Here is a 23,843-nt window from a genome sequence, read left to right as displayed (position 1 = left end):
TAGTTATGTGTGGAGATCTTCGTGGCATTTGTGTCTTCACAGCTGTAATGAATAAAGCTGGCCACAGATCGACCAAAACCCTCTCTGATCAAATCTGTTGCCTGTCCACACACTGTCCAGCGATTTTGGCCTGAAATGTATTGCAAATCCTCCTGCCGTCTGCCGAGTCCCCCTCCCCCACCCCTATGTGTTAGAGGAAATGTAAACAAAAATATCAACTTACCTGGGGTTTCCTCCAGCAGCCCCTGGCAGCTGCCCTGTTCCTTCGCCGCAGCTCTGCTTCCAGCTTTTGGCCCAGGGGCCCCCTCCGGTGTACATGCCGACCTCGCCAGGTCGGCATCCACTGCGCCTGCAAGAGAGCCGCTCGCCGATGGTGCTAATGTCCTCTGGCGTGTACTGCGCAGGCGTAGTAGTTCTGCGCCTGCGCAGAACATTCCAGATGACATCAGCACAGCTCTCGCCCAGGTGCAGTAGATGCTGACCTGGAGAGGAACGGGAGCTACCAGAGCTGTGGCGCAGGCACAGGACAGCTGCCAGGGGCTGGAGGAAGCCCCTTGTAAGTTGATAATTAATTTTTTTTATTTCCTCGGACATTCCCTTCAAGTGTCCCCCAATGCCTCCATGCAAGGTTTTAAAGTGTCACCTGTCTCCTGGCTTCTGCAGGCGTTCAGCATCATCAAGAGCACTGTTACCATGTGGCTCGGCACACACACCAGTATCACGTGGCACCGCCAATTGCGGTGACAGCATACACAAGAGGAGGCCAGATGTTGTGCCGGAGGATAGGTGACACTTTAAAACACTGCATGCAGGCACAAGGGGACGCTTAACACTTAGGGGACACCGGCTAGGGGTCCATCGAGTTTGTCAATCGTCGTGATATTGATCCTGATGATACTTTGAAATTTTCCAGCATGTCCGACTGATCCTATCGGCCGATTTCGGATGGAAATTGATGCTATGTTGCTGCACAGTTTGTCTTTTTAACATTATGGAATTGGAATGTGGATCAGCTGCAGTATGGGGGGATGTACGGCACCTTACCATTGTCTTTGCAGTAAGGGTTGGTGCACACCGAGCGGGTTTTGATGCGTTTTTACAGCTGCTTGCGGCTGTGGATCCACTAGGGTAATGTATTTCAATGGGGTGGGTCACACCAGAGCGGGAGACGTTTTGCTGAAACACATACTCCCGGGCTGCTGCAGATTTTGGATTGCGGAGGCGTTTCTGCCTCCAATGTTAAGTATAGGAAAAATGCAAACCGCTGTGAAAAACGGCACTTCAGAGCGGTTTTACCAGGCGTTTTTGTTACAGTAGCTGTTCAGTAACAGCTTTACTGTAACAATACATGAAATCTACTACACCAAAAACGCTTCACAAAACCGCAAAATGCTAGCTGAAACGCTACAGAAAAATAAGAAAAAGTGTTTCAAAAACCGATAGCGTTTTGCGGATCTGCTAGCGGTTTTTGGTGTGCACCAGGCCTCAATGAGTGAAATCAACTCTGCACTAACCCCCTGATTAGAGATGGTTAATAAGATACAAAATTATACCGTTTTGCATGCAAATTGTATGCATCTTATGCCTGGTACACACCATGCAATTTCCTGTCAGATAGACGAGTTGAATCGATTATTTCTGTTCCAATTTGACTTTTGATCATTTTTCTGATCGGTTTTCCGATCACTCCTATACGATGGAAAATCAATTAGGAATTGATCGGAAATAAGATCGAAGATGTCGAAAATAATCGATTGCACCCGTCTATCTTACAGGAAATTGCATGCTGTGTACCAGGCATCAAAACTGAGACCATAAGATGCACTTCCAGTTAATTTTGCATGGCACAAGTCCCAGCTGTATACAGTCTACGTTATGCCTGGTACACACCATGCAATTTCCTGTCAGTCTGACGGTCGTATCGATTATTTCCAACAGGTCCGATCACACTGAATACACAGTGCTGTGTCTGCGTACAGCTTCCCCTCCCCCTCTGCCCTCCAAACTCCCTCTGTGATCTGAATCCTCATATTGGTGATCTGTTTTTCTGTTTTCTACACATCAGCCTGGGCAGTGCTCTCTGGCATCTGCTTCTTTTCTGTCTATGCCTAGATCAGACCTGGCATGTACTGTAAGTAGCTGATCGCAGATATGGGAATGAGATCCCAGATAATGAATAGTGAGGATAAAATGAATGAATTAAAGCTGTCGCCATGTTGTAAGGTGACTGCCATCCTCCTCCTCCTCCTTCCTCTTCATGTTCATCCTTCTTATTATTATGTATCAACAGCAAACCATTATCCGCTTCAGGCTGGGAATACCTGATGCCACATATATGTGCGTGCCGATTACTTGAGAAGTCAAGCAACCGGCCCTAAAATAACACAAATCTGTGCGCAGCAGAAGCAACTTGCCAAACCTCCGGGCACCCTCTTCACTTCCTGCAGCCCCCAGCTGTGTCTGACTCCTGAAGCGTGCATGTGACTCGATGCGGATCAGGTGACACACTGGGACCCCAAATGTGGAGAAAGCCACTGGGAGCTGCAGAAAGGTTAGAAGCAGGGGCGTAACAATAGACCCTGCAGGGGAGGCAGCCACAGGGGGGCCCCGTCCTGAGAAACTGACAACTAAGGAGAGAAGAAGAAAAATAAAACGTTCTGCTCTCTGCACAACTGTTCGAATGACTGCATCTGCTCAGCCACTGATAAGGAATTATATAAAGTTTTGCACAGAAAGATTTTTAGACAGTCCCTATTCAATGTTTAGCAGGGTCTTGTGTATAGCGCTGTTCTACCTCCAGCCTCTACCTCTCCCCAAGTGTTGTGTACTGTAGTGGTGCTTGAGGAATCTGCAGAGCCAGTTCTGCTCCATCAGAGGTGGACAGAGTGAGCGTAATAAGCTGAGGCTGGGAGTACACTCATAAGTCAGTTTTCGGTATGTGTTTTCTGCACACCATGTGTGTCTGTATGTGTGAAGACATGCACTTTTATCACAGAAGCTAATGTAACGGATAGAAAAAAAAATGCATGCAGTGCTTTACTCTGTTTTTTAATCTGCATGGGGAAAACACATTCAGGTATGCAGAAAGGGGTGGAAATAGGAGGCGGCCCCATCCAAAGTATCGTGTGGGGGGCAGTGATTTCTAGTTACACCTCTGGTAAGAAGACTGCATCGGGAGGTTCAGTAAGTCACTTCTGATGCCCACCCTTCTGCTACCTAGGGCCTGGATAAAGTCTAGGGGCCTGGTGGATGCTAGCCTGCACTAAATCTTACTAAAGAAAGCCAGATGATCATCAGAGGCCGGCAAAAAATGCTGTCTTGCCTAGAGACCCATTTCATCCTCATCCATTTCTGTTCACAAGCAGTTGTTTTCACTATTCTACATTGCCAGCTGTATGTATGCGTCAGACCACCACACATTCTCAGCCATTTTTTTTCATCATTTTCACCATATTTTTCAGGTCAGTCAGATTTTATAAAAAAAAAAAAAATTTACATTGCAAACATGCAAACTTTTTTTTATTTTTCGTTTTACTACACAGATAAATAATCCATTTGTCATCAAGAACAATCCAAGGAGAAATTCATATTTTTGCCCTCTAGTGACCATTTACCAGAAGACACCCACAGATTTTTCTGCTGCAATGCTAGTCATGTTGGCATCTTTAGTTCCCGGCTCGTCCCCCACCTTCTGCAGTTATGCTTTGCAGTAACATTTTACAGTCATTTTTGAAGGTTAATCACAACTATTAAACTGCTAATTCCACCCATAGCTATCATTGTGTGATTTGTTCATCTGCAGGCAATTTATTGCTCTGTGCTTTCATGGATCTCTTAGGTGCATTTGTATAAAGAACCATTGGATCCACAAGGATCTGCCAGCCTGGATCCTTCGGTATTCCATGCAAGCATTCAATGACCATTATCGCTCCATGCGAATGCCAGCTGAAGCATATTTTCAACTGTAAAAATGAAGACGTTTTGGATAGTTTTTTCCGTTCAAGTAACAAGTGGCTAATTGCACATTCGTTATTTCCTTAGATATGCTATAGAACTTTTGGTCTACCACTCCTGATAAAACACCATAGGGGTTATAAGTTATGTTAAAGCATACCTGGCGTGACACTTCTCTATCTGTTTTTATTGCAGAAATTATTTTGGAGCACATATAAACACAACGGACAAGGTGGTGGCTCAGGTAAGAGATCCTGGCTCAAGGCTGGTGCTCTGGGAGAAGTGAGGACCAGTAAGGCCTCAAAAACGGAAGGTTTAGCGGACCGTAACAGAGCGGAGCCTAAGAGATGTCATACAGTATTATGATTGTCTGCCGGGAAGCTATTATAAAGCTGCTCCCCTGTAGTTATGCCTCAACGTCTACGTCAGGTTCAGAGGGGAGGGAAAAGTGTGTGAATTGTATAACAATACTTCCTTGCAGGAAGTGACATTCTTGCAGATCAGAGAGTGAGTGCCATTTCTAGCAGTTGATATATGAGAGACATACTGTCAAACTTGCATGCGTACAACTTGCAACCTACCTATCTAACCTATACTGGGGGAACCTACCTATCTAACCCATACTGGGGGAACCTACCTATCGAACCTATACTGGGGGAACCTACCTATCTATCCCATACTGGGGGAACCTACCTATCGAACCTATACTGCGGGCACCTACCTATCTAAACTATACTGGGGGCACCTACCTATCTAACCCACACTGGTGGCAACTATACAGGCTACCCTATACTGGAGGCACCTACGTAGATAACCTATAAAGCAGGCACCTACCTACCTAATCTATACTGGGGGCAACTATACAGGCTACCCTATACTGGAGGCACCTACGTAGCTAACCTGTACTGCGGGCACCTATGCCTGGCTCCATGGGGGGAGGCGGGGGGCATTTTTGCACCGTCGCCCTGGGTGAAATTTAGCCTAGAAACTGCCCTGATACAACATAGGACACAGCTATATACAACATAGGACAAAATACATCATCGTGTAGTATTCTATAATAATGTAAAAGAAATAAGCAATTTTATTCATTGCATCCTTTTCAGTGGAGTTCCTCTTTAGATGTACAGGTAAAACCAGCAAGGTGTCACTGTGATAATTGCCTTTATGTATTTGTTTCCCTGCAGGGAGCTCTCCCACAATAGATGTTGCTGGACTTGTGGCAGGATTGGTCGGAGGGGTTGTCGTGCTCATAATGATTGGTGTTCTTATCATGTACTGTGTTAGATACAGAGCCAAGGAGAGGTCCAGAACGGGCAGGTATGTGCTTCAGGCTGCAAAGACTCATGTGATCAGCATTGGAAGATGATAGAAGGACACATTGCCAGCTTCTGCAGTATCTTGTGCTCTGTCCCAGCTTAAAGGAAACCAGAGATGAACGCTTTGGCACAAAATAAACATATCCCCCAATAGGTTTTATAAACTAAATACTATACCTGGTATTTTCACCGCTCAGGTGTGTCGTTTTTTGTTTGTTTTTCTTTATATCAGAAAAGCATATTATTTAGTGGCTGTGAGCAAAATGAAATCACCATTTCTAAAAAACCTCTTATGACTACAAATATAGATTAAAAAAAAGTTTTTCAATATAACCTTACATTAGCAGCTCCTCCCATCTCATCACAGCTCTCTGTGATGCTGCAGTATACGGGACAGGAAAGCAGATCCAGGAGGGGGCAGGCTTAGGCTTAAAAAGACAGCAGAGAAGACAGACTCAGCTATAATGATTCCTGAGCAAAGCCAGACTAAATTCTCAGTTGGGGATTTTATCAGAGCTGATAACAAGCAGGCTGTGCAGTGAGGATGAAACAGAGAGCAGGGTAGGTGTTTTCTCTAATGTTCCCACTGATATATATGGTAAAATACATGAGGATGCTTCGTCTCTGGTTCACTTTAAAGTGGACCTGAACTCTTGCACAAGACAGAAGAAAAACCGAGAAATGCACTCTGTTTGTATTTAGAGAGTTCAGCCCAGGGGTCTCAAACTCAATTTACCTGGGGGCCGCAGGAGGCAAAGTCAGGATGAGGCTGGGCCACATAAGGGATTTCGCAATCAGGAGCTCCCCCCCCCCCCCCCCCATCCTTTGCATTGATTTTTATTTCAAAATCAAGTTCAAACTGAAGCAAACTATTTTGCCTATTTCACCTTATAGTGCGCTTCAGCGCTCCCATTACAAGTAATCCGCCGTGTCCCTGCCGCAAATCGCCTGGGGGGCAATCCGCTGGCATTTCCAGGAAGGGGCAGAGCTTTCAGCTTCAGCTCTGCCCCTCCTGACTTCAATCGAGGCGCATCGCCGCCTCTGCCCGCCCCTCTCACTCTTCCTTCACAGAGAGGGGTGGGGATAGGCGGCGTTCTGTGCGGGAAATGACGTCAGGAGGGGCAGAGCTGAAGCTGAAAGCTCTGCCCCTCCCAGGAAATGCCGGCAGATTGCCCCCTGGGCGATTTGGGGGCTCTGCAGCCCTCGTTTAGCGGCGGCGATGCGGCGGAATACTTGGGAGCACTGAAGCGAACTATAAGGAAGCTTTGCCGGCGCAGGCCACAAAATTTTGTATCGAGGGCCGCGAGTTTGAGACCCCTGGTTTAGCCTGTGTAAACCCCCATATGTGACCAATCAAAAGTTGTAATTTGATCTTTCCCCTGGGTCACGTGACAGCAAATAAGCTCATCTAAAAGCACAGTTAACAATATGTCTGCTTCCATGAAAGCAGGAAGTAGAAATCCTGCAGATATATTTCAGGATTTGTATTAGCTGTAACAAAGAAATGTTTTTCTTTACAGGTTATTATGCTGTTGCATATCTATTAGAACAGAGAGGAAGTTCTGAGTTCAGGTCCGCTTAAAGGACAACTAAAGTGAGAGGAATAGGGAGGCTGCAATGGCAGCCCTGCTAATCTTTTGCCTCCAATACCTTTAGCCATAGACCCAAAACAAGCATGGAGATCAGGTGGTTCCGGCAAGACTAGCTGCATGCTTGTTTCTGGTGTCATTCAGACACTGCTGCAGCTAAAAAGACCAGCAGGCCAGACAGGAAACTGGTAGTGTTTAACCAGTTCAGGACCACAGGATTACACCCCCCAAGTGGCCAAGCGATTTTTGTTTTTTTTACAATTCACCACACTGCAGCTTTAACAGTGTGCTGCACAGCCATACAACTTGGCACACAAATTAATCTGCCCTCCTTTTCTTGCCACCAACAGAGCTTTTTGTGGCATCTGATTGCTGCTGTGAAGTACATTTTTTTTTAATACATTTTCGTATTTTCTCACTATTTTCATCCCTCCCCTTGAGATCCAATCAGTAATCACCTCTTATAGGCATCAGCCTATGAGAGGGGATCATATTGTGAGCCACCCGAGGGGACAGCCTTGTCACTAAGCTGTCCCCTGCACAGTGCTGCGATCTAGCTGTACAACCGAAAAAATGCGCATGCGATCCCCACTAATCTCTGCCCACTGTTCTTGATGCTGATCGGCGTTAGGCGGTCCTGGGGCTGCCACCTTCCCGATGCCTGTGGCGTTAGGCAGTCGAGAAGGGGTTAAACGGAATATGACAGCCTCCATATCTCTCTCCCTTCAACTATCCTTTTAAAGGATACCACAGTCGAAAAAAAAAGTTTGCAGCAGTGTGTGGGGGGTTAAAATTACATACCGTTATCCAGTCCTGCCCTCTCCGTCTGCCGCCGTTAGTCTCCTATAAGTCCCGGTGCCCGGCGACTTGATTGACCCCCCCCACCCGGACATACTGATTAGCATGTGACGCTAAGTGACGCTAAGTGTAATGGAGCGCACACGCAGCGCAGGGGAGGCAGAGGAATGAACGTGCTTCTGAGCCGATCGTCATGCGCCGGCCAGAAGTGAAGAGGGGAGGACATACTGCGTGCACAGGGTGCAGTATGTCAGGGTGGGGGGTCAATCAAGTCGCCGGGCACCGGGACTTATAGGAGACTAACGGCGGCAGACGGAGGGGGCAGGACTGGATAACGGTATGCAATTTTAACCCCCCACACACTGCTGCAAACTTTTTTTTTTTCTTCGACTGTGGTATCCTTTAAAGAGGAGCTTCAGCCTAAACAAACATGCTATCATTAAGTTACATTAGTTTGTTAATTTAAAATAGATAGGTAATATAATCTCTTCCCCACACTGTTTTAAAAGGACAGGCAAATGTTTGATTTCATAAGAGCAGCCATCTTTTTGGTTGAAAGGAGGTGACAGGGAGCATGAGACACAGTTCCAACTGTCCTGTGTGCTGATCACCCCTCCCAGTTGCTAGGCAACGTGAATAACAACATAGGAAATCCCATCGTGCTTTGCACAGCATCAGGGGAAAAAAGCCCGGGCAGTTTTCTTTGATGGGTGGAGCTTAGCTAAAAATGCAGCTAAAAATGACGCTTTGGTAAGAAAAACAAATTTCTGATGTTGTGAAACTGTTAAAGGCACAGCAAGCCTTTTCAGTGCTGCTGAGTAGATTTTTAGTCCGGAGGTTCACTGTAAGGAATATCTGAAGTGAGAAATGTATGTTAGGGGACTTTTTTTTTATGCCGATTTTTACTTTTGTGTGTTTGTGTTTTTTGATCGTAAATTGCACATGAACTATTTGTTGCATAATTACTTCTCATTACCTAGCATGCTGGGTTTGCAACACTGTCTTCCTGTGTGGAGTCAGAGGCTGAGCAATTTTGGGTACCTGGAGTCGATGGTTTCATAAACTGAGGAGTCTGAGTTGGAGTCAGATGATTTTTGTACTGACTTCACGGCCCGGTTAGAGGCAATCCAATCTGGCATATCTGGCAGTATGGGCAAGAAGTGGCACATCTGAGTTGGCTGGTGATTGACCATATAACCAGACTTTGTAGCTGTCGTGATCAGGAAAGACCTTTTTTATCACTTCCCCTCTGTTGTTTTAAGCGAAGTTATGCATAATAGGCCTTCAAGTTGTCATTAATTGTGTTTGTTTTTAGACCTCCAGTGAACCTCACCAGCAGCACCGCAATTCCTGAAGCCTTGCCACTGACTGAGCTCCCGTTATCTGGGCCAGCAGCCCCGGGACTCCCTTCATACGAAGAGGCGCTAGAGGCATCGGGCACATACGATGCACCCCCTCCACCATATCAGAGGTAATGCACCCCCTCCACCATATCAGAGGTAATGCACCCCCTCCACCATATCAGAGGTAATGCACCCCCTCCACCATATCAGAGGTAATGCACCCCCTCCACCATATCAGAGGTAACGCACCCCCTCCACCATATCAGAGGTAATGCACACCCACCACCATATCAGAGGTAATGCACACCCACCACCATATCAGAGGTAATGCACCCCCTCCACCATATCAGAGGTAATGCACACCCACCACCATATCAGAGGTAATGCACCCCCTCCACCATATCAGAGGTAACGCACCCCTCCACCATATCAGAGGTAACGCAGACCCACCACCATATCAGAGGTAACGCAGCCCCTCCACCATATCAGAGGTAACGCAGACCCACCACCATATCAGAGGTAACGCACCCCCTCCACCATATCAGAGGTAACGCACACCCACCACCATATCAGAGGTAACGCACTCCCACCACCATATCAGAGGTAACGCACCCCTCCACCATATCAGAGGTAACGCACCCCTCCACCATATCAGAGGTAACACAGCCCCTCCACCATATCAGAGGTAACGCAGCCCCTCCACCATATCAGAGGTAACGCAGCCCCTCCACCATATCAGAGGTAACGCAGCCCCTCCACCATATCAGAGGTAACGCAGCCCCACCACCATATCAGAGGTAACGCAGCCCCTCCACCATATCAGAGGTAACGCAGCCCCTCCACCATATCAGAGGTAACGCACCCCTCCACCATATCAGAGGTAACACAGCCCCTCCACCATATCAGAGGTAACACAGCCCCTCCACCATATCAGAGGTAACGCAGCCCCTCCACCATATCAGAGGTAACACAGCCCCTCCACCATATCAGAGGTAACGCAGCCCCTCCACCATATCAGAGGTAACGCAGCCCCTCCACCATATCAGAGGTAACGCAGCCCCTCCACCATATCAGAGGTAACGCAGCCCCTCCACCATATCAGAGGTAACGCAGCCCCACCACCATATCAGAGGTAACGCAGCCCCTCCACCATATCAGAGGTAACGCAGCCCCTCCACCATATCAGAGGTAACGCACCCCTCCACCATATCAGAGGTAACACAGCCCCTCCACCATATCAGAGGTAACACAGCCCCTCCACCATATCAGAGGTAACGCAGCCCCTCCACCATATCAGAGGTAACGCAGCCCCTCCACCATATCAGAGGTAACGCAGCCCCTCCACCATATCAGAGGTAACGCAGCCCCTCCACCATATCAGTTAACGCACCCCTCCACCATATCAGAGGTAACGCACCCCTCCACCATATCAGAGGTAACGCAGCCCCTCCACCATATCAGAGGTAACGCAGCCCCTCCACCATATCAGAGGTAACACACCCCTCCACCATATCAGAGGTAATGCAGACCCACCACCATATCAGAGGTAACACCAGCCCCTCCACCATATCAGAGGTAATGCAGACCCACCACCATATCAGAGGTAACACCAGCCCCTCCACCATATCAGAGGTAACGCAGCCCCTCCACCATATCAGAGGTGACGCAGCCCCTCCACCATATCAGAGGTGACGCAGCCCCTCCACCATATCAGAGGTAACGCACCCCTCCACCATATCAGAGGTAACGCAGCCCCTCCACCGTATCAGAAGTAGCGCAGCCCATCCACCGTATCAGAGGTAACGCAGCCCCTTCACCGTATCAGAGGTAACGCAGCCCCTTCACCGTATCAGAGGTAACGCAGCCCCTTCACCGTATCAGAGGTAACGCAGCCCCTTCACCGTATCAGAGGTAACGCAGCCCCTCCACCATATCAGAGGTAACGCAGACCCTCCACCATATCAGAGGTAACGCAGCCCCTCCACCATATCAGAGGTAATGCAGACCCACTACCATATCAGAGGTAATGCAGCCCCACCACCATATCAGAGGTAATGCAGCCCCTCCACCATATCAGAGGTAACGCACCCCTCCACCATATCAGAGGTAACGCAGCTCCTCCACCATATCAGAGGTAACGCACCCCTCCACCATATCAGAGGTAACGCACCCCTCCACCATATCAGAGGTAATGCAGCCCCTCCACCATATCAGAGGTAATGCACCCCCTCCACCATATCAGAGGTAACGCACCCCTCCACCATATCAGAGGTAACGCACCCCTCCACCATATCAGAGGTAATGCAGACCCACCACCATATCAGAGGTAACGCACCCCTCCACCATATCAGAGGTAATGCAGACCCACCACCATATCAGAGGTAATGCAGCCCTTCCACCATATCAGAGGTAACGCAGCCCCTCCACCATATCAGAGGTAACGCAGCCCCTCCACCATATCAGAGGTAACGCAGCCCCTCCACCATATTAGAGGTAACGCACCCCTCCACCATATCAGAGGTAACGCAGACCCACCACCATATCAGAGGTAACGCAGCCCCTCGACCATATCAGAGGTAACGCACCCCTCCACCATATCAGAGGTAACGCAGCCCCTCCACCATATCAGAGGTAACGCACCCCTCCACCATATCAGAGGTAATGCAGACCCACCACCATATCAGAGGTAATGCAGCCCCTCCACCATATCAGAGGTAACGCACCCCTCCACCATATCAGAGGTAACGCACCCCTCCACCATATCAGAGGTAATGCAGCCCCTCCACCATATCAGAGGTAACGCACCCCTCCACCATATCAGAGGTAATGCAGCCCCTCCACCATATCAGAGGTAATGCAGTCCCTCCACCATATCAGAGGTAACGCAGCCCCTCCACCATATCAGAGGTAAGGCACCAGCAGCCTTAGGGAATCTGCCTAGGTATTTATTTAGCCGACGGTCAAGCACCCCCCTCACCACACTTCCTAGGAGCCGGCCTTTTGAACTGTGGTCCCCCCACCCTTTCACTGACAGGTCACATCACTCCTCCCAGAAGGGGGGGTTTGATTGGTGAGTGGCAGCATGACCACACCCACCCTCCACCCAAGGAGGCGAAGAGGACCATGTTGAGAACACTAACACTTACGTAATTAGGCATTTCTTTAACAAATGTACCGTAAATCTGGATAATGTACTTAAAGTGAACCTTAAGGCCCATACACACGTCGGATTTTTGCAAACGACCCGTCGTTTGAACGTTCCGTCATTCGCACGTCAAATCCGGCGTGTGTACAGACTATCGTTCGGGTGATAAGACTGGTTTTCAGCGATCCGCCGGGCGACAGGTCGTTTGCAAAAATCCGACGTGTGTATGGGCCTTTAAGGGAATTTAAAAAAAAAACTAAAAACAAATACTTGCCTTAGGAGGAGGAAGGCTCTGGGTCCTAATGAGCCTTCCCGCGCCTCTCACAGTCCCTGTGTTCCAGCACTGGATTCCCGGGTTCAAATCTCCAGCCGTATGAAGCTTTGGAAGTCTTCGGGAGCCCCGAGTGAGACAGCATGCTTGCGCATACGCACTACTGAGCTGCGCGTCTTCGGGACCACTCAGGCTTCTAAAGCCTCAGGCAGCGGCGGAGAGCAGCCTCTGACCAATTGGTTTGAGACTGCTAATGGAGGAGCCAGCGGTGGAACGCAGGAACCATAGGAGGAACGGGGAGGCTCATTAGGACCCAGAGCCTTCCCTCTCCTTGGGTATGTTTTTTTTTTGTTTTGTTTGTTGTTTTTTTTAATCCCTTCAGATGCCCTTTAAAGTAAATGTAAAGCAGTGCCCCGGAGAAGTTTTTCAATTAGCTTGGCCGAATACATCTTGGGCCCTATTTGGGCATTCTACAGAAGTATTCGCATTCCGAGTACTTCCAAAGACAAGTGGTCCTTGCTGCGCATACATGAGTCTGAGCTCCCACATGTGCAGTACGAATGTGCCTGTCTTTGTAAGTACTCGGTGGGAGAAGTGCTTTCAAAGATTGCTGAGGCGTCCGGAAAGTGGGTAACTTCACTGTTAGACAGTGGTGGAAGGGGTGGGCCGAGCAAGGGCTGGGAAAGCTCTAGACTATATAGGCTTCCTTCTCCATAGGCAAGTATTGAACTTTTTTTTTTTTTTTTTTTGTGGCGCTTTGTATTTGCTTAAAAAAAATACATTTTTTTTTCTCTGTATCCGGAGCTGCTTTCTTATGTGGCTTAGTTCTGCTTCAAGCCCAATTTAATTGATATAAATAATTGTATTTATGAATCCTTCATTCTAACTCCACTATTTCATGTCTCCAATCTACAGAGGCTCCACCAGATCCAACCAGCCCAGCTGAAGTGGACATCTCAGGGTGGACTCTGTGTTTTGTGAATGACCCACACAACATGCTTGAGCTCAGGTTACTCGGACCAAAAATAATTTTCCTACTTATTCCCCCCCCCCCCCCCCCTTCCTTTAAAAACGCTACTGAAATAGACAGATACCAAAGAGAAGATCACTGGAGCAGGATTGCGGGTATTATTAATGTTTACGCTCAGCTGGATGACGCGGCTTTTGTCCGATGTCCGCCCGGATACCATCTCAATAGCCGGAGTGGAGACTTAATATGAGCCATCACGGTCATTATCAATCCTACAGATAAGGCAGGATTCAGGCTTCCGGGAAGGATTAAATTAATGTAAATCTCCCTGTGACTTGAGATGCACTGTGCAACACGCAGAAATGAATTTCAAGGATCAAAAAGTTCTTCATGATGGATGAGTGAACCCCAGAAAAAAACAAAACATGAAATATTCCAGTTGGCATCTGGAGAAGGAGGACACAGCTGGGGTACCTGAACTCGCTTTTAAGGTTCCTACCAAATTCTGCTGCCTATTCCGAGTCATCATCTATTCCACACTGGTTTTCAGGAGATCTATAGATCCTGAAGGAAATTCCTGTAATTCAGCGATGGGCGGGACTTCAGATATGGCTCTGCACATCCGCAAGCCGCGGTTTCTCCCGCCCAAAGGCCTCTATGGTCTTGTTCATCCACCTCAATGTATTTCTGGGCACGCCATGCTCAAAACGGTTTAATGCAGCTGTCAGTATAAATCTTGGGATTTGCAGCGTTTCGAACGAGTTTTAATGACGAGGGGGGACAGAGGCGTACTGTGAATTTTTACCGCCGCTCAGGCGTGTCAGGCCGGGGACCGACAATATGGCTGCACTTTGTATGGGCTTTTTTATACACTACCTGAGCGGTACACTGAAGCCGCCAGGCCTGCAGCCCTGACTGCGATTACAGAGAAAATTTATACTGTATTTTTGTCAAGTGTGGTAGTATTTTTTCGTGTTTTAGTAATAAATAGAAAGAATTGTTTTTCATTATGCTCTGTATGCACCTTGTTTTTCTACTTAGGACAAAGAAAATTATACTTGAAGGACATAACTAGAGAGGAATGAGTGCCCAGTTAAAGAGGAACTGAAAATAGCATGGCAAAAAGGAGCTTATTTTTTACAATAAGCATTTAAAGATTAGTCAGTGTTTGCCCATTGTAAAATCTTTCCTCTCCCTGATTTACATTCTGGCATCACAGGTGGCAAAATCTTTAGTTCTACCAGGTGATCTGTACGGAATGTTCATTACGGAGAGTTCTATGCACAGAGGGAGATGCTGCTTGCTTGACACTTGGAGAAAGACATTATTTCCCACAATGCAATGAGGTTCACAGACAGCAAACTGCCAGGACTTTGGTCATTACATCACCCTGTGGGAGGGGTTTCACCACAATATCAGCCATGCAGACCCTCCCTGATGATCTATTAGAGAAAAGCAATAGATTTCTCCTGGTAAAGGGGGTAATAGCTACTGATTGGGATGAAGTTCAATGCTTGGTTACCACTCCTCTTTAAATGGTTCTCAGGTTTGATTCAAGTCATGATGAACTACAATGAAATGTTATCACTTTGTGACACAACATATTGATACATCAACCTGCATTTTACACTTAAAAAATATATTTATCTTATTAACCACTTAAGGACCATGGTCTTAAAGCCCCCTACTGACCAGGCCATTTTTTACAAATTAGGCCACGGCAGCCTTAAGGCTTTGCTGCAGGGCTGCACAACTCGGCACACAAGTGATTCTTCCCCCCACCCCCTTTTCTGCCCACCAACAGTGCCCACCAACAGAGATTTCTGTTGGTGGGCTGTGATCGCTCCCTCGAGGTTTTTTGTTTTTTGGGGGGTTTATTTGCAATAAATTTTGCTGTTGTTTTTATTTGTAATTGTTTTTTAAACCCACCAGCCAATAGGCTGATCGCTTCTCTGCTGCCCAGGGGGACGCCGTGTCACACGGCTGTCCACAGTATAGCGCTGACTTAGACCGCAGCGCTGTACTGCGTAAATAGACGGCGATTGCCTCTGGGAGACAGATGGTGGAGCGGAGCGCCTTCATTCAAGCGGAGATGCGTGCGCCATCTCCTGCAAAACCCGCCCCAGGACTTCACGCCAATTGGCGGTGAGTGGTCCTGGGGCTGCCGCTGCGTTCATGCCAATCGGCGCTACGTGATCGGCAAGTAGTTAAAAAGGCAACCACAGACCCCCTATATAACTGACCCCCTGAATCAGTGGCAAATCCCCCTCAGTGCCAGAATCCCCCCAACCTCCCTCCCACTCTCAGCGCTAGTGGTGGTTAGGCTGCAGAGTGCACAGCTAGTGTTGGTTCACACTTGAGCGCTTTTCATGGCCTTGCTGATCGTCGGGGATCAGCAAAGCACTGCTGCTAATGTATCCCTATGGGACCATTCTAACTGCCGTGTTTGCGATTTGCATAAATCGCAAAGGCGATGCATATAGCGTTTTGGGGCGATTGTGATTCTCATTCTGCTGAATGGGAACCAAAACACAAATCATGGCAAAATAGCAACGCAAGATCACGATTTGCGTTCCAAGTGTGACCCGTAGGTGATCCACCTCATCCTTGCTGTAGTAAACAAGAACTATACAAATAAAATGTCACAATTAAGCTTGGAGTTCCCAGGTGATTTCCTTATTGTAGCTGTAGCATTATATGTCATTGTTTGCTGTTTGGTCTGGTGCAGCCTCTTCAGTACCTTGTGCTCTGCTAAATGCAGATGGTGTAACCAGGCAGAGAGCAGGGTGTGTGCTGGGATAAGTAGTCATGGCTGAAGCTTCTGTGCCTCTGCTCTCCCCCCTGCCGCTCTCCCAGTGCCCAGTTCTCTGTAATTAGCCCAGCCAGCTCCGGGCAGCAGAAACAGCTGATTAAGCTGCAGTAAAGCTAGATACACAGGATTTGATCACCGCCCCATCCAACAAACCACTGACCCAGAGTTCAGTTTCTCTGATTGTAAATTGGTCGCTAGTAGTGACTGATGTACCGACTTCTCCCACTCCATCAGATTGCATCAGTCCTGCTTATCATTCTGGCTGCAGTCGTGTCTGAATCACACACCTGAAACAAACATGCAGCTAATCTTGTCAGCTTTTTGTCAGAAACTCCTGATCTGCTGCATACTTGTTCAGGGGCTATAGCTAAAAGTGTTAGAGGCAGAAGATCAGCAGGAAAGGCAGGCAACTGGTATTGCTTGAAGGGAAATATTTCAGTCTATGCATCCCTCTCATTTCGGGTTCCCTTTAAAAGGTTTTACCCATAAGGGTACTTTCTCTATAAACCCAAGAGATGCCAGGTTTGTCCCAGTCAGCAGCCATTGTGAATAAGGGTGCATACACACATTCAAGCTTGATTTGCCATTGATTAGCCAATTTTACCACTTAGGCTAGGTTCACAGTAAGACATTGAGGTGCTGCGTTATAAAGTCTTATAACGCAGCTTACCGCAATTAAGTCTATGACGTTCACAGCTCGACGTTAGCGCCGCATTGTAGCGTGTTGTATCATGGTAACGCGCTGCTGCTGCTACTAGGCCTAAGGCCTCTTTAATAATGGGCACTACTAGACTGTGGAGGCCACTCCCACCCACTCCACACTGCTTTCTCTGTCTCTCTCTTTAATTAGCCACATGTGCATCCCATGCGACACTACCACGCACGCCACGTGCACAGGCCCACCCCCTTCTGGACCCTCCTCCTCTGCCGCACGTCATTCCCCCGGCTCTCGGCAGTGTCTCTGCGTCCCTGCACATGCGCAGAACTGAAAAAGCACTGACACAGGGACATGGGACGCAGAGACACTTGCCTATTATTAGGTAGAATTATGGGGAAGCAGTGATTGAGGAATGAGTACACTTCCCTGCCTCAAACACTGTTCATTGTTTAATTGGATCTGAAAAACTACCCTTCTCACAGACCTGGGGGAGGGGTGATGTGCTGACATCATCACACGCCTACAAGGAGAGTATCTTACATCTAGCTTGAGGCATTTAACAGCCCGAGGAAAAAAAAATTGCTTTTATACTGACAGAAAACATGTCTGTGAGGGGAATTACTAAGACACAAACATGAGGAGAATTACTAAGACACGAACATCCTCTTTAGTTTATTTATGTACATAAACTATGCCACTACTGTATTTTTATATGTTAAGTAGACACAGCCAACAGGAACAGTAATATGGATTTTTAAAAATCCGCAAAAGAAAATATCCAAAAAAGTGAGTCTCCATACATGTAGAATCTAGTGAACCAGAGCACAATATAAAGCACAGTAGTAGTGGTGACCGACCATTGCTCAAACCACTGGCCTCATACTGGTACATCACAGCATAACCAATTCCACTCCTTGCCCTGGTTGCGGTCAGTTTGATTAGCAGGCCCTGATGAAAGTACATCACCCTGACAGACATGCATCGCTTTCACTGCTAGGCCGATTTGTGTGTATTCATCAGAAAAGACTTGCCATGGTGCTATTGAAAGCTGAAACGCCATTTCCAGGAATCCCAATTAAGTTTCTTCTCCACAAATACATTTTAGCTTTGCTGTAAATATGAAATATTATATATGGATATTTTTGTATGAACCATTTACTTAGCAACTAGAGCTCCTGAGTGGGGGATGGTCAACGGGATGCAAATATTTCCAAGTTGATGCAGGATTATGCAAATTTGCTATGCAAATGTAAGATTTGGAATTCTTTCCCACAGGCGAAAATGAATGTCATACTTATCGGCTCACCCCTAATCACAGCAACAAAACTATAATACATTTTAATGCTGACTGCAACTGATAGCTGTGCTTGGTGGCTATTTGCTATTAACTTAGTTGCCCATGTGACAGGGTCCTTAAAGGGAACCTGCGGTTAGAATGATATGGAGGCTGCCATATTTATTTCAAGTTGCCTGGCAGTCCCCCTGATAACCTTGTCTTTAATACTTTTAGCCATGGACCCAGAACAAGCATGCAGATCCGGTGCCCTGACTCACGTCTGACTAGATTAGCCACATGCTTGTTTCAGGGTTGTGACTCAGACACTTCTCATGCCAGAAGATCAACAGGACTGCCAGGCAATTGGTATTGTTTGAAAGGAAATAAATATGGCTAGCAGCCTCCATATCCCTCTCACCTCAGGTTTTCCTTAAAGGACAACTGAAGTGAGGGGGATATGGAGGCTGCCATGTTTATTACCTTTTAAACAATTCCAGTTGCCTGGCAGTCCTGCTGATCTATTTGGCTGCTGTAGTGTGAATAACGCCAGAAACAAGTTTGCAGATAGTGTTGTCAGATCTGACAATAATATTTGAAACACCTGATCTGCTGCATGCTGGTTCAGGGTCTATGTCTAAAAGTATTAGAGGCAGAGGATCAGCAGGATAGCCAGGCAACTGGTATTGTTTAAAAGGAAATAAATATGGCGGCAGCCTCCATTTCCCTCTGACTTCAGTTGTCCTTTAAGGTTGCACTGCCAGTGATTCATGCTAGCTGCTTATTAAAATAATCTGTGTGAGCTTTGCCCCTGGAGGCGGACCCTAACTGCCAGGTATGCAAGTCAGAGATGTCCCCTATGTCATCCTGTGACTATTGCAGAGGTTGTTACTTGATGGGGGGGGGGGGGGGTATGGCTGGAGGGGGGATCACTGGAAATGTTATGTGCCTAAAGCTATGGGGCCAGCTAGGGCTCACACACTGATTACTGCCTTAAGCCAATGTCCTGTGAGTGAATTCTTTTCACCTACCATGAAAATGACACTGAAACAGAAATGTGGCCAGTGAAAGCCTCTAAATAAATTACCCAACTGCCAGTGGTTTAATTTGATTGGCTGAATATTACTCTCATCCTGGGTCATTTGGATGTCAGGAGAACTTTCTCAGCCTTCAGTTTGACATTTAGCCTGTTGTGTAGGTTGGTGCTGCAGAGCGTATAGTTTGAATGAAAGTTTTGCTTCCAGGGTGGGTAGATGAAGGTGTTGATAATTACTAATGAATCTCCTCCTAGTGGCAGAAGGAACCATTACACCACTGCAGGTTGTCCTAACTGTTGACACATCACTACCTTTAAAAACATTCATGATATTGTGCCATTGGTATAGAGACATATTTAATACTTTTTTTGACTTTTTGTATATTGGGGAAAACATTTCACTTAAATGCTTTCATTACATTTGTGTTTTTAAATAAAGGCTATTTGATACATATTTTCTATAATGTGCTGTGGCTTTTTGCAGTTTCCTAAATCGCACTTCTAAGCAATAAGCAGACTACGTAAAGGAATATTTTGTGATTTATATGAACTGAGAAGGATATGGAGGCTGCTGTATTTATTTCCGATTAAATAATGCACATTGCCTGACTGCAGGGCTGTTTTTAACCAAAGGCATTCCAGGCCACTGCCTGGAGCGCCATTGGTTCTAAGGGGCGTCATTTCCCTGCCTCGGAACTAAGTCATACCCCCAACAGGTGTTAAATGACCGTAAACTCGTCGAATCAGACAAAAATCATGGTGGAATTGCTACAGAGATAAATTGGAAATCGTGTTTCTTAGTGGTAAGCAGTCCTTCGTGAAGGAGAGACAGGATGGCTGCACAGGCACAGCGCTGGACTCTGGCAGGGAGGTGAGAGCACAGACAGAAGGAAGCACAAAAGTGCACATACAGATATGCACTTTTCACAGCATATACCAGAAGAAATCTGCATGCAACGCCTCGGTAGGGTAGGTTGGTTACCTTACAACGCTGGCAGATAGCGGAACAGGTTATGCAAAATGTCCCTTTTGGATATAGTCTGGGGCCTACTGGTTTTCACTGCAGAGTGAAGTATCCTTTTTAATGGACCACTCCCACGAAAAAGTAAGCAGTTAAAATCTTACAGAACTGACAGGATTTAGACAAGTCCATCTCCTCATGGGGGATTCTCAGGGATTTCTTTGTTTTCAAAAGCATTTCCTAAATGGCAGTTGCTAAGTGTAACTGCCAAAATAGTGTACAGGTAAGCAGGGATGGGCTTTCGAGTACTGAAGTACTCTAATTTCGGAATTCTAATGAAGATTCATTAATGCACCTGTACCCACGGGATGGGGAGGGGTTAAATTATCCAGAAGTCCGTGGATCTTATGCATCCCAATGCTGTAATACGCGACCTATGGGATATGTTCCACCACTCTCTACTGCACGTCCACGTCCTCCTTCCGCCGGTAGTGCGAATTGCGGTAGTGAGTGGTGGAACGCATCCCATAGGTCGCGTATTACAGCGGTGACATGCATAGAATCCCCGGACTTCTGGGTAAGTTAACCCCCCTAATCCCACAGTCACAGGTGCATTAATTAATACTTCAGTACTCGATAGCCTGCCCCTGCAGGTAAGTAGGGAAACTGGCTGGTATCTAACTATTTTGGCAGTTAACACAGAACATTTATATCGCGCTTTTCTCCTGGTGGACTCAAAGCGCCAGAGCTGCAGCCACTAGGACCCGCTCTATAGGCAGTGTTGGGGAGTCTTGCCCAAGGTCTCCTACTGAATAGGTGCTGGCTTACTGAACAGGCAGAGCTGAGATTCGAACCCAGGTCGCCTGTGTCAGAGGCAGAGCCCTTAACCATTACACTATTCAGCCACTAGTTAAACTGCTGTTCAGGAAATTCTTTTGAAAACAAAGGAAATCCTGAGAATCCCCCATGATGAGATGGACTAGTTCAAAACTCTGTCGGTCCTGTCAGATTTTAACTGCTTAATTTTTATTTTTATTTTTTTGCTAGAGTGGGCCTTTAAGCTGATGCTAGCGCTGTATCGCTATACATACTGAATGGCAAAGATTGCTTGGGCCGAATGAATAATCCTTTTGGCGAGTGAGACATTTCACGTTTACCGTATTCCGCTGCGTGTCTGGAATGCAGCTTTCATGTTTGTGTACTTTGATGTGGGGATCTCGGAGAATAGTGAGGATGGGTCAGACATTTACCGCAGACCCGTTGAGCGGCCATCATTTCTAATGGCTGCACATCTGACAGCGTCACATGACACCCACCTATACGTTGCCAGTGAAGGTATAGCACATCAGAGCGAGTCCCGACAGGCGGATATTTCTGGATTCACCCCACGTTCGCGGAGAGGCCCCGGCGATCTCGTCTCCCCGTCTGACAGATCCCCTTGAAGCTCTGTCACATTTCAGCGTTCTTCGCCTCTTTATACAATAAGGCCATTGAAATTCAGCCTGAAAAATTAGCACATAGAATCTCGGTTATAATGGAATGATTAATGCTCATTTGGGTTTGGGATTTAATGGTATGCATGATAAGCAATGCAAAATGAATATGTAATTGCTGATTAGTTAATCAGTTCATCAACTGTCTTCGTTAGTCAAATGCCACCTTGGCTGCAACTTGTTTATTCCATGTACAGGAGGCAGCAGCGGAGGCTGCACTCCTTCTCTCCATGGGGATTTGTGTAGTCGGGGAAATCAGGCTGCTAGCATCTGTATGGAACATGGCTCTTGCTGGGGATTGTGGGTAATGGCGCTCCCTTTCTGAAACAATTCAGTGCACAGCTAGTTTTCTACTGCAGTTCAAATAGCAAACGCTGCCTGGCTGGTATATGGAATGGGCAAAGCCTCCAGCATATAACTTCTTCTCGGGATCAATTATTGGGAATCTAGGATTTTTTTTTTTAGTCCTCGTGCACATCTAAAATGGTAATCGCAAACGCAAGCGTTTTGCGATTTTGTGTGACGGTTTTTTTCCCTCTCGACGCTCCACTGCACGCTGCTTTTTTGGTAAAAGTGCTTTTCCAGTGCGGTTTTTAAATTCACTCCCTGACGCAAGTCAGGAAGTGGACTCTGTGACCAGGAAAATAATAAATACAATGTATTTATTTTTAAAAACGTGAACGCAATCGCTGCACAAAGCGATTTTGTAAGCATTTGCGTTTTTCCTATACCTTTCATTGAGACAAAATCACCTAAAAAATAGTAAAGGCGCCGCTTCGCTGAGCGGTTCCGAAACGAAACGCTCAGATGCAAACTCTCTCATAGGGAGTCATTGCACAAGTGTGTTTACAGCGATTTTGAAAATCGCCTGCGGTTGGAAAAAAAGGGCAAAAACTCGCTGACAATCTGAACAGGGCCTTACACCAGCAAGTAGTGAAAAATATAAAATGGGGGGGGGGGATGTATCCCTTTAAAAAACCACTTAGGCTACGTTCACAATGATCAGTTTCGTTGCATCATAACGGGGCATTTTAAACAGAGAATATCGCACAACAATGAATAGTAAATGCGACGTTCACAGTGCATGTGGTGCATTGCACGTCAACAGGGTACATCAAAATACCACAGATCCTGCTCTGCGTTTTGCACATAAGTTGCCCCCCCCCCCCCCCGATATTTTTTTAATTCCATACACAGTGACAATGTTATAATTAATGCACTACACTTGCACTGTGTTTGCGTTAATTTTTTTTGGGGGGAGTGTGATCATTACGATCTTCACATCGATACTAAAAATAGCTACAAAACCATCGGAGCTGCAGGAGGGACCCCTGTAATGGAGGGAGGGCGGGTTAGTAGCTTGGGAAGGGGGGGGCACAGCACTGACTGTTGCTCCCCTACAGTTATGCCCCCCGCTCCCCTTTCCTTTTCCCCCATGTGTAGCAATATCCCTTCCATGAACAGTGCCCCCATGGGCTGCAGCTTCCCCTCACCTTCCATGTACAGCACCCCACATGTTCAGCAATGGCTCCCCCAACTGCATGTGCAGGAACATGTCCCAACTTCCATATAGAGAACCTCCTCATGTGTGGCCCCTTCTCTATTTCATATGCGGCAACCCCACCACACCTTGCGCTCTCCCCATGTGCAGCAACCGGCCCCACCTTCCTTGTACAGAACCCCCTCCTGTGTAGCAGCTTCCTCTTTTCATGTACAACATCCCAATAAGCAGCAATTTTTTTTTACCTCACTCATACAGAACCCCCGGGCTGTGGTGTACCTACCAGGAGGGTCCACTTCCCTCCCCCATCAATCCCTAATTTTAGGCAGAGTGTGGCAGAGATTCTATTATTTGCTCATACACTGGTCCTTTCACTGCTGTCTAATAATTCCGAGTTGATGAAAGTTATGTAAATTTTGTGAGCAAATGTATACCGCTTGAAAATGGACCAGAAGCTTAAAATCTAAAGGTTGGGAGTAGGTTTAGGCTAGCATGAAAAGGTGAGTCATGAAGGCTCATTTGAAGGAATGAACCTGTAAACAGCCACAAACGAGTGACTGTATTTCAATGGACTACTTATGTCTTCAGCCGGCAGAACTTGTACTGCAAATTATTGGCTTGCTTTGCTCTCTCTCTCCAAGCAGAAAACATAGAAACTGAAAGCAGAAGTCCTCTTATTGTCTCACACTGCCCCCTAGTGACAAATGGCCATAAATACGC

At 46.9% G+C, this 23,843-nt stretch overlaps 1 protein-coding gene and 1 long non-coding RNA gene across 5 annotated transcripts in view; one reads left to right on the top strand and one right to left on the bottom strand.

Annotated features, from left to right (window-relative positions):
- PRRG2 (proline rich and Gla domain 2) overlaps positions 1-14,399 on the top strand; it is a 71,625-nt gene extending 57,226 nt beyond the window's left edge. For all 4 annotated transcript variants that reach the window (XM_068241392.1, XM_068241393.1, XM_068241391.1 and 1 more), the window contains exons 4-7: positions 4,150-4,198; positions 5,142-5,274; positions 8,976-9,131; positions 13,335-14,399. In XM_068241392.1, coding sequence (XP_068097493.1) covers positions 4,150-4,198; positions 5,142-5,274; positions 8,976-9,131; positions 13,335-13,365 — 369 coding nt within the window. In that variant the 3' untranslated portion in view covers positions 13,366-14,399. The remainder of the gene's footprint in view (positions 1-4,149; positions 4,199-5,141; positions 5,275-8,975; positions 9,132-13,334) is intronic.
- LOC137521732 (uncharacterized) overlaps positions 4,915-23,843 on the bottom strand; it is a 56,139-nt gene continuing 37,210 nt past the window's right edge. Inside the window, exons 5-6 of the long non-coding RNA XR_011022188.1 lie at positions 21,446-21,631; positions 4,915-5,371 (exon numbers count right to left, since the gene is read on the bottom strand). This is a non-coding gene — a long non-coding RNA (uncharacterized lncRNA). The remainder of the gene's footprint in view (positions 5,372-21,445; positions 21,632-23,843) is intronic.

Source organism: Hyperolius riggenbachi, chromosome 6 (genome assembly GCF_040937935.1).
Source record: "Hyperolius riggenbachi isolate aHypRig1 chromosome 6, aHypRig1.pri, whole genome shotgun sequence".
Taxonomy (NCBI): domain Eukaryota; kingdom Metazoa; phylum Chordata; class Amphibia; order Anura; family Hyperoliidae; genus Hyperolius; species Hyperolius riggenbachi.
This window is presented reverse-complemented; position numbering and strand designations above follow the sequence as displayed.